Source organism: Aquarana catesbeiana, linkage group LG02, assembly GCF_042186555.1.
Source record: "Aquarana catesbeiana isolate 2022-GZ linkage group LG02, ASM4218655v1, whole genome shotgun sequence".
Classification (NCBI taxonomy): domain Eukaryota; kingdom Metazoa; phylum Chordata; class Amphibia; order Anura; family Ranidae; genus Aquarana; species Aquarana catesbeiana.
Genome location: NC_133325.1, coordinates 640444431 through 640458964, shown reverse-complemented (window position 1 = coordinate 640458964; position 14534 = coordinate 640444431). Strand labels below are relative to the sequence as shown.

Below are 14534 nucleotides of genomic sequence, written 5' to 3'. Positions count from 1 at the left end.
GTATATAGTGCCATATAACAGCAAACCTGAAAGAGTGGATTTATATATATAGATCCACTCTTGCAGCTTTGCTGTTATATGGCACTATATACCTCAGACTCTTGTGTACTTTCCTAGACTCATTGACTCATAGACTCATGTCTCTGTGCCGACGTCACTGCCAGCCATCCACCTCATTCATTGTTTATTTCGTTGCTTTACCTGCACAACCTACTTATTCAAGCTCTCCACCAATCATGACTGAATGGGTGGGACTGCAGCTCCCAGAACGCCCAGCTAGTCACGCCCACAGGCTCCTGCTCGCGAACGCGCCTGGTTCCTGGTGTAGGAATGTAAGTGTGGACGTGCTGTACACGGGAACGCGCGGGTCAGGGGAGGGGGCGTGTCCAGGCCTCTTCTGCCAGCGCTGGTGCTGAGTAGGAGGTGTCGGAGCATTGGCTGTTTCCTTCCTTTTCTCTGCAATCATCATTGTTTACTTTCAGCACTGGACACCGACTATCTGTCCAGAGGCAGCATCGGCTGTGCCCCGGTGTCCAACACCTTCAGCATCCTGCTCAGCCGCCATCTACATATATATGCTTACAAATAGACACATCTCTATAGGGCAATGGGCATAGTAGCAGGCTGTAGTAGGTAGATGGTGTCATTGTAAACATTCCCTGTGGCTGGTCACCTACCTGCTGTGGAGCATCATGAGGTTGTGCAGGTACCTGCTGAAAAACACCATCCCCAATCAGATCGAGTACTACTCCAAGTTCTCCCCCTCTCCTCTCTCCATCAAGCAGTTCCTGGATTTTGGTGAGTGTGATTGTGTCATTGTGCACAGTGCTTATTGTGTCATATTATGTCATGGGGTCTCCAGTTCTCTCATGATGGATTTTAATATAGAGTGCTGTCAGGTTGTACCTGGTTGATTATTGACAAGATCAGAGAGAGATATAGAAGGGATGAAGAGAACGAGGGACCAAGGTCAGATCTAATAGAGGTGGAGATGATCAGATAAGAGAATATGAAGAAGACAGTAAGCATTATTAAACCCAAAAGCAAACATTTATTATATTACAGTTTATCGATTCTTAGATGTCATGTCTGCATTCATTTTCTTTTTTAGGTTTTTTATTTTTCCTTTACTTTCACCTGGTGATCTGGCCAGTACGTCTGTTGTTTTTCAACAGAACACACTGTCCTGCAGATGTAGCAGTAGGCGAGTTGAGACAAACCATTTACCACTGACAGGGGTGCTTGCAATAATCAGCTTTTATTTATGTAAAACCTTTATCCCAAAGGGAGTAAAACTGGTGGAACTGCTTATAAAGTATTAGCTGGAGTTTGGCTTTAAGAGTGTAGGCATCCTAGTGTATCACTGGTCAGATCACCTGGTGAAAAAAGCCTAACAAAAACAAATGCAGCCACCACATCGGTACGAGACAACAATAATACTTGGGTGACAAGCTAACATACCGGAAAGCTCTTTTAGGTAGTCTCAAGAAGTTATCAGTGGTCTTCAATATTCTTGTCTAACCCCCTGAGACTCATATAGATAGATGAAAGAAATTAGATAGAATGAGTACTCTCCAGAACAGCCTTTCATAACCTTTTTAACTTGGAGGAACCTTTGAAGCAACTTTCCAGTATCAGTGAACCTCTGCTAATAATAGTCACTCGGGAGAATCCCCCCCCCCCCCTACAGATAGGTATAAAGATAATTATGGAGTCAATGGTTAATAATCTGAGAGGCAGACATTTTTAATTTCCAAAGCAACTGCGAGCAACCTCTGGAGGAACTCTAGAATTTCACGGAATCCAGGTTTAGAAAGGCCGGGCTAGAAGAAGATAATACTAGTCTTGGATTGTGTGAAGACCTAATAGAGTACTTCCCCATAAAAGGGAAGGTAAAAAGATATAAATTACCTGGTTTGTAAAAGATACGCTTTTTTAGGTATGTGTAGATCTTCGGAGGTTCCCCCAGATAGTTTTAATATATGTAATAAAAGGTCATTTTTAGTGATGTTTAGTGGCTTCAGTGGTAAGAGTAGATTAGCACATTGCTTCAACTATAGTGAAACTCAAGATTGCATCAGATATGAGGATCCATCAGATACGAGGATCCATCAGATACGAGGATCCATCGGCTATGAGGATCCATCAGATACGAGGATCCATCAGATACGAGGATCCATCAGATACGAGGATCCATCAGATATGAGGATCCATCGGCTATGAGGATCCATCAGATACGAGGATCCATCGGATATGAGGATCCATCGGATATGAGGATCCATCGGATATGAGGATCCATCGGATACGAGGATCCATCGGATACGAGGATCCATCGGATACGAGGATCCATCGGATATGAGGATCCATCAGATAAGAGGATCCATCAGATACGAGGACCCAGATACGAGGATCCATCAGAGACAAGGATCCATCAGATACAAGGATGCAATCATGTGCAAGCACGTTTTTTTTTTTATTTTACTTGTATGTACATGGGTATTCTTTGACAAATTACATTTCACCACATTTGCACAGCACAACTTCACTTGTAGAGTGAACAGTCTATTTGCCTTTAGTAAATCAACTGCTTTGATCCATCACATACAAAGATCCATCAGATACACAAAAATATTTCAGATACAAGGATACATCAAATTCAAGGATACCTCAGATACAAGGATACACCAGATACGGGGATCCATCAGATATACAAGGACCCACCAGATACAAGGATCCATCATATACACAAATACCTCAGATACAAGGATACCTCAGATAAAAGGATACATCAAGAACATAGATCCATCAGATACTAGAATCTATTAGGTAGGCCATAGATTATACTATTTTCTTTCCTTCCACCACAAGTGGAAGAAAAGAAAATTGCTCGATTCCCCCATTAACACAGTGAGTGTTGATGGAGGAATGCCCCCCAGAGCACTATTGTATTCTGCCAGTAGTGGGAGCGGGGAGCCTTCCCAGCCAGCTGAATACGATTACTGCTAGTGGATATAGCTACTAGCAGTAATCGTATGTAGAAAAATCTGACAGGCTGGTTATACCCAAGTTAATCAATGGATCAACTTTGGTACAATCAGCCTGCCCATACATGGATCAAAATTCGTCCGGTCCCTGCTGAACCAGCCGAATTTCGATCCATGTATGGCCAACTGAATTTGTAAGGGCCCATCAGATACAAGGATACATCAGATACTAGGATCCATCAGTTGCAATGATCCATTAGATACATGGATACATCAGATACTAGGATACTTCAGATACATAGATCTATCAAATACTAGGATCCATCAATTGCAAGGACCCATCAGATAAATGGATTCATGAGATACAAAGATACATCTGATACTAGATCCATCAGATAATAGGATCTGTCATTGACAATGAGGTACTGTAAAGAACCGTAGTGATGTGCAGTAACCCATGGCAACATATCGGGTTACTGTGGTCAACTTTCTACCTGTGATTCAGATTTTTTCTATGTCCATATTAAAGTAAAACCTCAGTTTTAAAAAGGTCTTTTAAAAATAACTGTTTGCCCCATAATGACCAATGAGATCTAAAGCTGTGAATAGATCCTGTGGCCTGTGACTGTCATGAGTTTGGTCTTAGGCCTCATTCACACAGTGTTTTAGTGCCAGCTGCAAAAAAAAAAATCTAGTGGAATTCTGTGGCTGAATTCCAAGTTGGATGGGGATCGTTGTGGCTGTCTGCAGGGGTTCAGATATAATTAGAGATGATCTCTCCTGGACGCAAACAGCTTGAGTCCAGGAAGATATCTGTCCCTAACCACAGGTAATCACTCCATGCGCGATCACTTCAGAAAACCTGCAGACAGCTGTGGCTGCTGTCAGCCTGTCATTGTTTTGTACATGGAGAGCGGCCACAACTATGCGCATCCACCTGTGAACACAGCAGCAGAAATCGACTGCATTCTTGCGCAGTTGGCACTAAAATATCGTGTGAATGAGGCCGTTGTATTAGTGGGCAGAGCTTAGTATTGACTTGGAGAGAAGTCAAAAAACCTATAGACAGCCTAGAGCTGTAATTTAAGGGACTCTATTGGGGTACAAACATTTGTCAGAGGCCAATACAGGTCATCGTTGGCACCACGGGTTGGCTGAACTTCAACAGTGTTACTTTGGACACTTTTATACATCAGGACAGGTTCACTTTGAAGGAGTTTTCCACAGGTGCCTATGAGGTGGAAAATACCTTCACTCAGTGGGATTGATATACCAAATGCAATTAGGCTGTTCACTTGACAAGGGAAGTTGCACTTTGCAAGGGAATTTTCCCCAGAGCTTAGTGAATGTGGTGAAATTTCACTTTGAAAAGAATACCCAATCATGTGTAAGGATGCTTGCATGATTGGATGATGGAAGTTAGCAGAGTTTCCTCTCATTCACTAAGCTTTGGGAAAAGTGCCTTTGCAAAGTGCAACTTCCCTTTCAAAGTGAACAGTCTAATTTGCCTTTAGTAAATCAACCCCAATGAGTAAATGTGACCACTATGCTGCTTGTAATCCTAGTCAGTGGTTCTAAATGCCACAGCACGCTGCACTGAGGCTCATCATGGTATATTTTTAGTGCAGTTGGTATTCAGACTAATAACATAATGTTTTGTTTGCGGTCTGGGTATTTTACAAACGTTATAGCAGGAAAAAAAACAGTAATAGTTGAAAAATTACCAAAAATGTCTTATTGGATTTCCTGCTTTATTTCAAAAAGTTTAACACAGCGGTCTCCAAACTTTCTAAACAAGGGCCAGATTACTGTCCTTCAGACTTTAGGGGGGGGTAGACTTTGGCCAATGGGAGTAGAAAATGCCCTAGTGTAAGCAATGTATAGTCTTGGTTGTCAGTGGGAGGAGAAATAGTGCCACATCGTTGGTATTGGTGGGAGGAATACTGCCAAGTGTTGGTGTCAGTGGCAGGAATAGTGCCCCATGGTTGGTGTCAGTGGGAGGAAAAATGCCTTATATCAGTGGGAGAAATAGTGCCCCAAGAGCTGTGGATAAAGGCAAGCAAAGGGCTGCACCTGGCCTGCAGGCCGCAGTTTGGAGACCACTGCTATCAATCAAATCCAATGACAGGGGGGCGGGGCTGAGTCCAGGATTCGTGTCTATGGACGCCAATGCTGGACTTGGGAGCACGCCCGCAAGGTAACCCCCTCGGGAGAGTGCTTCTCCTAGGGGGTTATCTGATGTGAGGAGGAGCCGCTGGGGGACCCCAGAAAAGGACGATCGGAGCCACACTGTGCAAAACGAGCTGCGCAGTGGAGGTAAGTATGATATGTTTGTTATTTAAAAAAAAAAAAAAAGGAAGGTTTAAAATCACTTTAACTCTTGCAATGCGGGGGCAGCCCTACAGCAAGGGAACTTTTTTTTACCTTTGCCCGAAGTTGAGCTTTAAGGTAAATACTGCAATGCGCCTACAGTATATACAAAGAATGTCTTCCCTTTAAACTTGGAATTCGTTTTTGTTAGGCTGAAGATCCGTTTAGCTTTCAGTTTTGATTTTGAACTGTTAGTAAGTGTTTGTTGACATACAATTTGTGGAAAGTGGTTGGAGTTAGTCTGAACAAGGATTGCTTCTTGAAAAATAACAATGTAGTTACCCAACTACATTGAGCGAATAGCTCATTTTCACAGATCTTGTTTTAGGAAGGACAGAGCAACATGTTGGTGTTTCAGCACCATGGACGTGCAGTTGAATGTATTAGGGCTCGTTCACACATAGTGGGAGATTTACTAAAACTGGTGCACACAGAATCTGGTGCAGTTGTGCATAGTAACCAATCAGCTTCTAACTTCAGCTTGCTCAATTAAGCTTTGACAGTAAGGCCCCTTTCACACGATTGGACCGTTCAGGTCCACCTGTCAGTTTTGACGGCGGACCTGAACGGGTGCTCCATGTTAGCCTATGGAGCGACGGATGTCAGCGGAGACATGTCCGCTGACATCCGACCTGGTCCAATCCGCAAAAAGCAGACGGATGGCCCTACGTCCGGATCCATCGCTATCGGATCGGGTGAGATCTAATGAAAACGGACACGCTGTCCGTTTTCATCCGATCCCTCCATAGGCAGCAGCGGCGCCTGACAAGCCCCTCCCCGCTCAGTGAGCAGAGAGGGACCTGTCATCCGCCGGCTCAGCGGAGATAAACAGAGAGATCTCCCGCTGAGCCGGCGGACCGAGGCGGGCTCCATGGAAACGAAGTCCGCCTCATGTGAATGAGGGCTAAAACCTGGAAGCTGATTGGTTACTCTGCACAGTTGCACCAAATTAGTAAATCTCCCCCATGGCGTGGTCTGCACTGGATAAATGTCATATTTAAGGCCCCTTTCGCACAAGTGGACCGATTAAGTCTGCCTGTCCGTTCTTCAGGCAGACCCGATCGGACCACCTATTGTACTCCGAGGGGAGGTGGATGTAATCTGAAGTGTTTACACCCACCTGTATCCGATCAGGTTTGCCAAAAACAGTCTGTCGGATCAAATGACGGTCGGATGGAAATGGACAGGCAGTCCGTTTCCATCCAGCCTCCCCATAGAGAACAGCGGGCTGTGTCCATGTTCGCTCAGCATTAGTGGACATGAACCTGTTATCCGCCACCTCAGTGGACATATCCCCCGCTGAGCAAGCCGATCTGCTTGTCGCAGTCCACCTTGTACGAATGGGGACTAAATATTAACATAATGTTAGTTTTTTGTGCGGACCCTCCAGTCTCTATAGAGCGACAGTTGTCAATGGACATGTGTCCGTTAACATCCGCTGCCATCCAAAACGATCCTGTCAGAAAAAAAACATACAGATCGGAACCTCAAGTCTGCTCTGTGGAGCGATGGTTGTCAACGGACATGTGTCTGTTGACACCCGCCAACAGACACATACCAACATCCAAACCAATCCTGTCGGCTAAAAACAGACGGATGGGGATCTCCATCCGCCTGGCAGATTGGATCGGTCCTTTTACATCTGACCATCCATAGAGCAGAGCCGCCGTGTCGGCTCTGCATAAGCGGAGTGGACACTACTCTGTGGAGCGGCAGGTGTCAACGGATATGTGCCAACATCCAATCTGATTTGTCTGCTATAACACATGGATCGGACCCTCCAGTCTCCTCCTATGGAGCAACGGTTGACAACAGACATGTCACCCGCTGACATCCAAACCGGTCCTGTCGGCTAAAAACAGACGGATGGGGATCTGTTCCCTATCCATCTTTTGGATCAGATGGCAGTCGCGTGTAAATGGACAGGCGGTCCTTTTACACCCGACCGCCAATAGAGGACAATGGGCTGTGTCTTTGTCCGCTCTGCATAGGTGGAGCGGACACAGATCAGCCATCCGTCTGCTCAGCGGGGATCAGTGGACAGATCCCCACTGAGCAGGGGGACTCCAGTGGAGCCTGCCCCATGTATAAGGGACCTTTGTTCTTGCAGTTATCACTGATTCTTTCTATGGGCCTCAGTGACACACCTTATTCACTAGTATGAGCTTCAAATAATACATCAAAATCTTTACACTGTGGTTAAAATGGGACTTTTTAAAAAATTTTTATTTTGGATACAGTAAGGAACAGTTCGTACCCCTGTCAGGTTTTATTGCCATCAGTATCGACACTAGAAAGATTCACTCTTTGTATTTGTCTTGGTGATCATTTGAAAGAAAATCCAAAATGTTATTTTCATCAGAACAATAGGGATGCCATCAACAAAAAAGATCTTGATGTAGTTTATTATTCATAGTACAGTATTTGTTAAAGAGATTCTTCAGCTTTATTGAAAAAATAACGTGTGCCGCGTTGTGCTGTGTGAATGGTCCCGCAGCCTCCTGGGACCTTTGATATGTCCTAGAAGACTGCGGGGAAGGGCCAGGGGGTCCAAACTTCCGGTGGGTTTGCCTACCTAGGTACCTGCTCCCCCACAGAAAATAAAAACCTCCAAAAGTGTTGGTGGAGGGTGAGAGAAGGACATAAAGTGAAATTTCTCCCTTGGCAAAATGACAGCCACTCTAATACCTAGTTCTACCTAATTTGCTATTTATAAAGCCTAATAATGGTATCACTCTTGCTAAATAAATTCCCAATACTGTTAATTAATAAATAAGTAACCGTGGAGTCCAGCCAAAAGAAAGTGACATCTTTGTTGTGACCTGGGGTGGGAAAGAAGGCAGACACACAGGTTGATTTACTAAAGGCAAATTGACTGTTCACTTTGCAAGGCCATTTTCCCCAGAGCTTAGTAATAATCGTGAAATGTCACTTTTCAAAAAATACCCAGTAACGTGCTAGGAAATTTAAAAAAAAAAAAAAAACTGCTTGCTTTTTGTTTGCACATGATTGGATGTTGAAGTTGAAAGTCAGCAGACCATTCACTAAGCTCTGGGGAAAAATCCTTGCAAAGTGCAACTTCCCTTGCAAATAAAGTCTATTTGCCTTACAGTGATACTAAACACACACTGTTTAAAAGAGAAGTTAAGTATAATTCTTAAAAAAAAAAATACTGACCTAGACAGATGCAGCATCGGTCTGATGCACCTGTCCCCCACTGGCTCTAAGGCTGGCCATACACTATACAATTTTCTTATTCAATTTCCTTTAGATTTACCTTCAACTATGTAGTGCAAGGGCCTGCCTTAATGCATACACATTGAAAGGGTTTGACCTCATATTATATGGTTTTGGTAAATCTAAGGGAAAGTTGAACAAAAAAATTGTATAGTGTATGGCCAGCCTTAGACTGAGAACCGAGTGATCAAAGGCCACTGATCACTCAGTTCTCAGAGCTCTGTGATCAGAGAGCTAGTGACTGTCAGTCACCACTGTCGGCTTTGCCCCCCAAAACTGGCTTTGGCTGTACTTCTCCTTTAATTTACATTGTCCCTTCTATTTCGGATGATGACACTGTATTTATTTTGTTAATAAAAGCTGTCACATGACCCAGATCTTTCCCAGCCTGTCTGCAGGGAAAAATAAGCAGGAGGAGCTTCTAGTCCTCTTCTGCTGGTCACATGTTCAAGATTTAAAAAAAACAGCATTTGGAATACAGAGTAAAAAATAAATAATTAATATCAATAAACTATTTTAGATTGGCATACAAATATATATTTGAAATTAGGGATGCACCAATATGGTGCTGATACCGAGCATTTTCACGAATGCTCCCAATACCAAAACCAAAACTTTTCTGTGCGATTTGCGGCAATACAAAATGAATGGGCGTAAATTGCACTGTAAAGAATCGGATGCTATTTGAACAGGAATATGGTGCAATTCCTGCCCGAATCGCATGTGATTTCCCCCACTGCTCCTGTGTGTGTAGAAAGGGAAAAGCGCCATCTAGTGGGCAGTTTATTAAAAATGTTAGAACTTACTTTGGTACAGTTCAAATGCAAAATCTGCATAGGTGTCCTGGGCTGGAGGAGATGTATAGGTGTTCCGCCCCCAAGCTGACATCATTTCCACCCTATACCCACTGGGTCCCAGAAACTTCTCCTTCAGCCCTGTGAGCACCTCCAGCAGGCCTTGATTTTCTATCATCAGTGAGACTGGGGCACCTATGCAGATTTTGTATTTGACCATATATGTATTATTATGCGTTCTAACATTTTTAATAAACTGCCCGCTAGATGGCGCTTTTCCCTCTCTACACACACACACAGGAGCAGTGGGGAAAATGGAATGCGATTCAGACAGCAGTTGCACTGCATTCTTGTTCAAATCACATGTGATTCTTTGCAGTGCGATTTGCACCCATTTTTTTTTTATTGATGCAAATCGCATCGCAAAGTATCGGTATTCGTTATCGGCGAGTATTGACAGAAAATATCTGTACTTGTACTTACCGATTTAAAAAAAAGAGTAGCGGTGCAACCCTATTTGAAGTCAAATCTTTATTTTTTTGTGGAAAAAAACATGGTGTGGGCGGATTTCTGCCAGTCACAAGCTGTGTCACACTCCTCTAGCCTGTGTCTCAGAATAAGAGGGAGGTGAATCTATTAATCTACATGTAATATCCTGCCCCCATTGTGTTTAGCTGGTTAGTGGGCATGGAGGAGCAGGGAGGGAGTAGGCTGTCATTTACCACTCACTGTATATACATCCACATGTGTGATACTATAGTCACATGGGCTGCTCAGATGTGATAGGGGGAAAAGCTCAGCATAGAAACTCACTGAAAACTGAGCATGTGCAGAGTTGTGACCACAGCTGCAAAATCCCTAGCTGAATTGGGGACATGAACAGAAGGGGGAGATAGAGAACAGCAGGATCAACCAGGTTTTTGCAGAATACAGAAGAGGAATCCCATAGCGACTGAGTGAGTATGACCAGTATGTAATACACCATTTATTGATAGTTTTTTCTTTTATGATGTGGGATTTGTGACACTTTAAAGTATACCTAGAGGCAAAACTTTTTCTTTCGTTTTGGATAGAGTGGAGAGGGATTAGAACACCTGTTGGTTTTTATTGCTGTCTGTGCCATTGTTAAGGAGAGTCCCCCTCTATTTGTCCTGCTTACCATTTTCATTGAAAGTGAAAGAAAATCCCAAATTTTGGGTTGTCCCCAGAAAAGTAATAGAAAGGAAATCTTCCAATGGGGACACTTGCTCTTGGTGACCTGGGGGTTCCCAAGGAATTCCCTTAATTTTCAGGGATTTCTTCTCACTTCCTGCTTGGCTATGAGACAGGAAGTGAAGAGAAATCGTCGTAATGGTACACAGATGGCGAAAAATCTGACAGAGGTTATAACCTTTCCTGTGCTATATACAAAATTAAAAAAAGTTAAAGTTTACTTTAAGTAAATCAACCCCACAGAATACTGTAGGAGATATAGTCTGAGGCTCTTAGAGATCTATAAAGTGTGCAGGTGATTCATCTAGTATATTCTACCCAGAACAAGGGTTGCCATTAGACACACATATCAAATGATGGAGCATAAACTTTTTTTTTTGTGAAGTCTATGGCACTAGTAATCCTTCTTGGCATTTTATAAATGCATATTAGACACGCTGCCAGCCTTGCATTGCTAATTCACGGGACTTATTTACCTGTTGGCACATATTGTACTTTGCAAACCAGTTTCTGGTTAGATTAGACTGGTTCAGTATAATTTAGCAAATGCCTATGCCAAAAAAAAAAACATCTTTTCGCAACCCATACTTAGACTTAATAATATTTGATCTCACCTCAAACTTTGACCAATTAACATTTTTCAAGATCGTGATCCACTACAGTGCCCTTGATTTCCTTTTCTTGCAGAACAAACTGTTCTTACCGGTGATTTCTAACCTTTGAGCTCTTCCAACAAAAGCTTGTGCCCAAGTGATTTGTAGCATAAACAACCTGGTGTAAATCTCTTCCCACAGCTTTTTACACACGAGCAATTTCATGAAAATAATTAACATCACTTTATCTGTTTATTTCATCACAAGGGTTTGGAACCTGGTGATCTTTTACCTTCAAGGATAAGAAATAACCTCTGATGGTATACTGATGTAACCTATTTTAGGGCTGGGTAACACATCTTTGGTTGGGATCCAAACAATGATGTACATAAGCAGTGGATAAAATAACATATACCGGTCCTCTAGCTGGCCTCCAGGGTGCACAAAGACATTTATATCTCTGTTATTTCCTTTCTGCATCCTGTTACTAATATCAGCTAAAAAGTTATGTATTATTTTATTATAAAGACAACTTTTTGGAAATAACTCCCCAACTGGACCTTGTAATGAGATCTGATATGTGATATATACTGTTTATTCTGATTTAGAGTCTTTCTGCAGCTAGGGGTCACATACCAGGTTGAGGACAATAAAGTCAAATGTGTGCAGAGTGGTGACTGTGATTTGTGTGTTTCCCAATGTAGTAGTATAACCCCTTCCCGCCGAGCGTGCGCAGATGTGCGTACTCGGCTTTCCGGGGTTATACCGGGATGATGCCCGCAGCTGCAGGCATCATCCCGGTACTGTTTTTTAGAGCGGGTGATTGGCTTTCCTGGTATAACAACCAATGCGGCTAAAAGCCACTCGGCTGTTATACCGGAGGAGCGAGAGGGGACGTCCCCCCCTCCTGACGCCTCCAGCCGCTCTTACCGGGCCTCCCGTTCCATCGGGAGGCCGATGACAAATCCGCCGCCTCCGGCGGCTATGGACAGACTGTACCGAAGCAATGAGCAGCTTTGTTCCAGCCTCCTAATAGTAAACACGGAAGCGACGTCATGACGTCACTTCCCGTTTACTCGGCTGCCAATGCCAAAAACGGCGATCTGAATACTTTGAAGTGCAAAGGAGGGATCAGGGTCTTTTACATTCCTTGTGACAGCAATAAAAATGATCAAAAAAAATTTTTTTTTTTAATCACTTCAATACCAGGTACTTAGACACCTTCCCGCCCAGACCAATTTTCAGCTTTCAGCGCTGTCGCAATTTGAATGACAATTGCGTGGTCATGCTACACTGTACCCAAACAAATTTTTTATCATTTTGTTCCCACAAATAGAGCTTTCTTTTGGTGGTATTTGATCACCTCTGCGGTTTTTATTTTTTGCGCAACAAATAAAAAAAGACCGAAAATTTTGAAAAAAAACACGTTTTTCTTTGTTTCTGTTAAAACTTTTTGTAAATAAATACATTTTCTTCTTCAATGACGGGCACTGATATGGCTGCACTGACGGGCACTGATACGGCGGCACTGATGGGCACAGATGAGGTGGCACCGATGAGGTGGCACTGATGAGGTGGCACTGACGGGCACTGATGATGGGCACTGATAGGCGGCACTGATAGGTGGCACTGATGGGCACTGATAGGTGGCACTGGTGTGCGGCACTGATGGGCACTCATAGGTGGCACGGATGGGCACTTATAGGCGGCACTGATGGGCACTCATAGGTGGCATTGATGGGAACTCGTGGGTGGCATTGATGGTTACTTATGGGTGGCACTGATAGTTGGCACAGATGGGCACGGATGGGCACTGATAGATGGGCACTGATGGGCACGGATGGGCACTGACAGGTGGCATGAATGGACACTGATGGGTGGCACTGATGGCATTGCTTATTTGCAGTGATGCCCCTAAGGGTGGCATTGCTGGGCATCACTGCAACATAATTGTGCCAATCAGTGCCCATTTGTGGGCACTGATTGGCACAGATTTGGCACATGTGGATGGCCATGGGGTACATACCTGGCCATCCACATGTTGCCCCTTCCCTGGTGGTCCTAGTGGCGATCCCTGGTGGTCCAGTGTGGTGATCTGCGGGGGGCTGCGCTGATAAACAATCAGCGCAGACCCCCCCTGCCAGGAGAGCCGCCGATCGGCTCTCCTCTACTTGCGTCTGTCAGACGCGAGTGAGGAAGAGCCGATCAACGGCTCTTCCTATTGACAGCGTAATCAGCCGTGATTGGACACGGCTGATCACGTGGTAAAGAGCCTCCGCCGGAGGCTTTTTACCAAGATCAGTGTAGCGGTGTGTCAGACTGACACACCGCTCCACCGATCACCGCGATGCGCGCCCCCGGGGGCGCGCTGCGGCATGTTGTCCTGCTGGACGTCATATGACGTCCAGTCAGGATAACAGAACCACTTCCTGGACGTCAATCCGCTATAGGGCGGGCGGGAAGTGGTTAAACACAGTTTATTAATATAAAAATAAATAAGGGAAAAAAAACATTTTAAAGCACCCCCGTCCCCGCGAGCTCGCGCAGCAAAAAAAAAGCATACGGAAGTCGCGCCCGCATATGTAAACAGTGTTCAAATCACACATGTGAGGTATCACAGCAATAATTTTAGCACTAGACCTCCTCTGTAACTCTAACCTGGTAACTGTAAAAAAATTTTAAAGTGTCGCCTGTGGAGATTTTTAGGTACCGTAATTTGTCGCCAATTCACCAGTGCGTGCAGTTATAAAGCGTGACATGTTTGGTATCTATTTACTCGGCGTAACATCATCTTTCACATTATACAAAAAAATTGGGGTGACTTTACTGTTTGTTTTTTTTTTTAAATTCATGAAAGTGTCCCTTTTCCCTAAAAGTTGAGTTTAAAACACCGCTGCACAAATACCGTGTGATATAAAATATTGCAACAATCGCCATTTTATTCTCTAGATTCTCTACTAAAAAAATATATATAATGTTTGGGGGCTTTAAGTAATTTTCTAGCAAAAAATACTGATTTTAACTTGTAAACACCAAATTTCAAAAAAAGGCTTAGTCATGAAAGGGATAATTATGAGTATGGTACACTTTGTGAGTGTTTGCTGTGGGTTTCTTGACAATAAATGTTTTGCAGGCTACTGCTGATAATGGGCTGGTGATGCAGACCTCAGGTAATATACAGAGATGAAACAAATCCTCCTACATACAGTAATTTGCACCTGTTTATCTGAAGTCTTCTCTTCTCTACAGTTGTTCAAAGTGTAGAATTTAAAAAGCTGGTCTAAGCTGTCAGAAAAAAGGGGGCGGGAGCTGAAGTTACACTTTGCGGAGCTCAGTAAGGTGAT

General features: G+C 43.7%; 1 protein-coding gene across 1 annotated transcript in view; it reads left to right on the top strand.

The window, feature by feature from the left end:
- The first annotated feature begins 337 nt into the window (after positions 1 to 337).
- PDK3 (pyruvate dehydrogenase kinase 3) overlaps positions 338 to 14534 on the top strand; it is a 150758-nt gene continuing 136561 nt past the window's right edge. The window contains exon 1 of the mRNA XM_073616436.1: positions 338 to 798. Within this exon, the coding sequence (XP_073472537.1) occupies positions 693 to 798 (106 nt within the window). The 5' untranslated portion in view covers positions 338 to 692. The remainder of the gene's footprint in view (positions 799 to 14534) is intronic.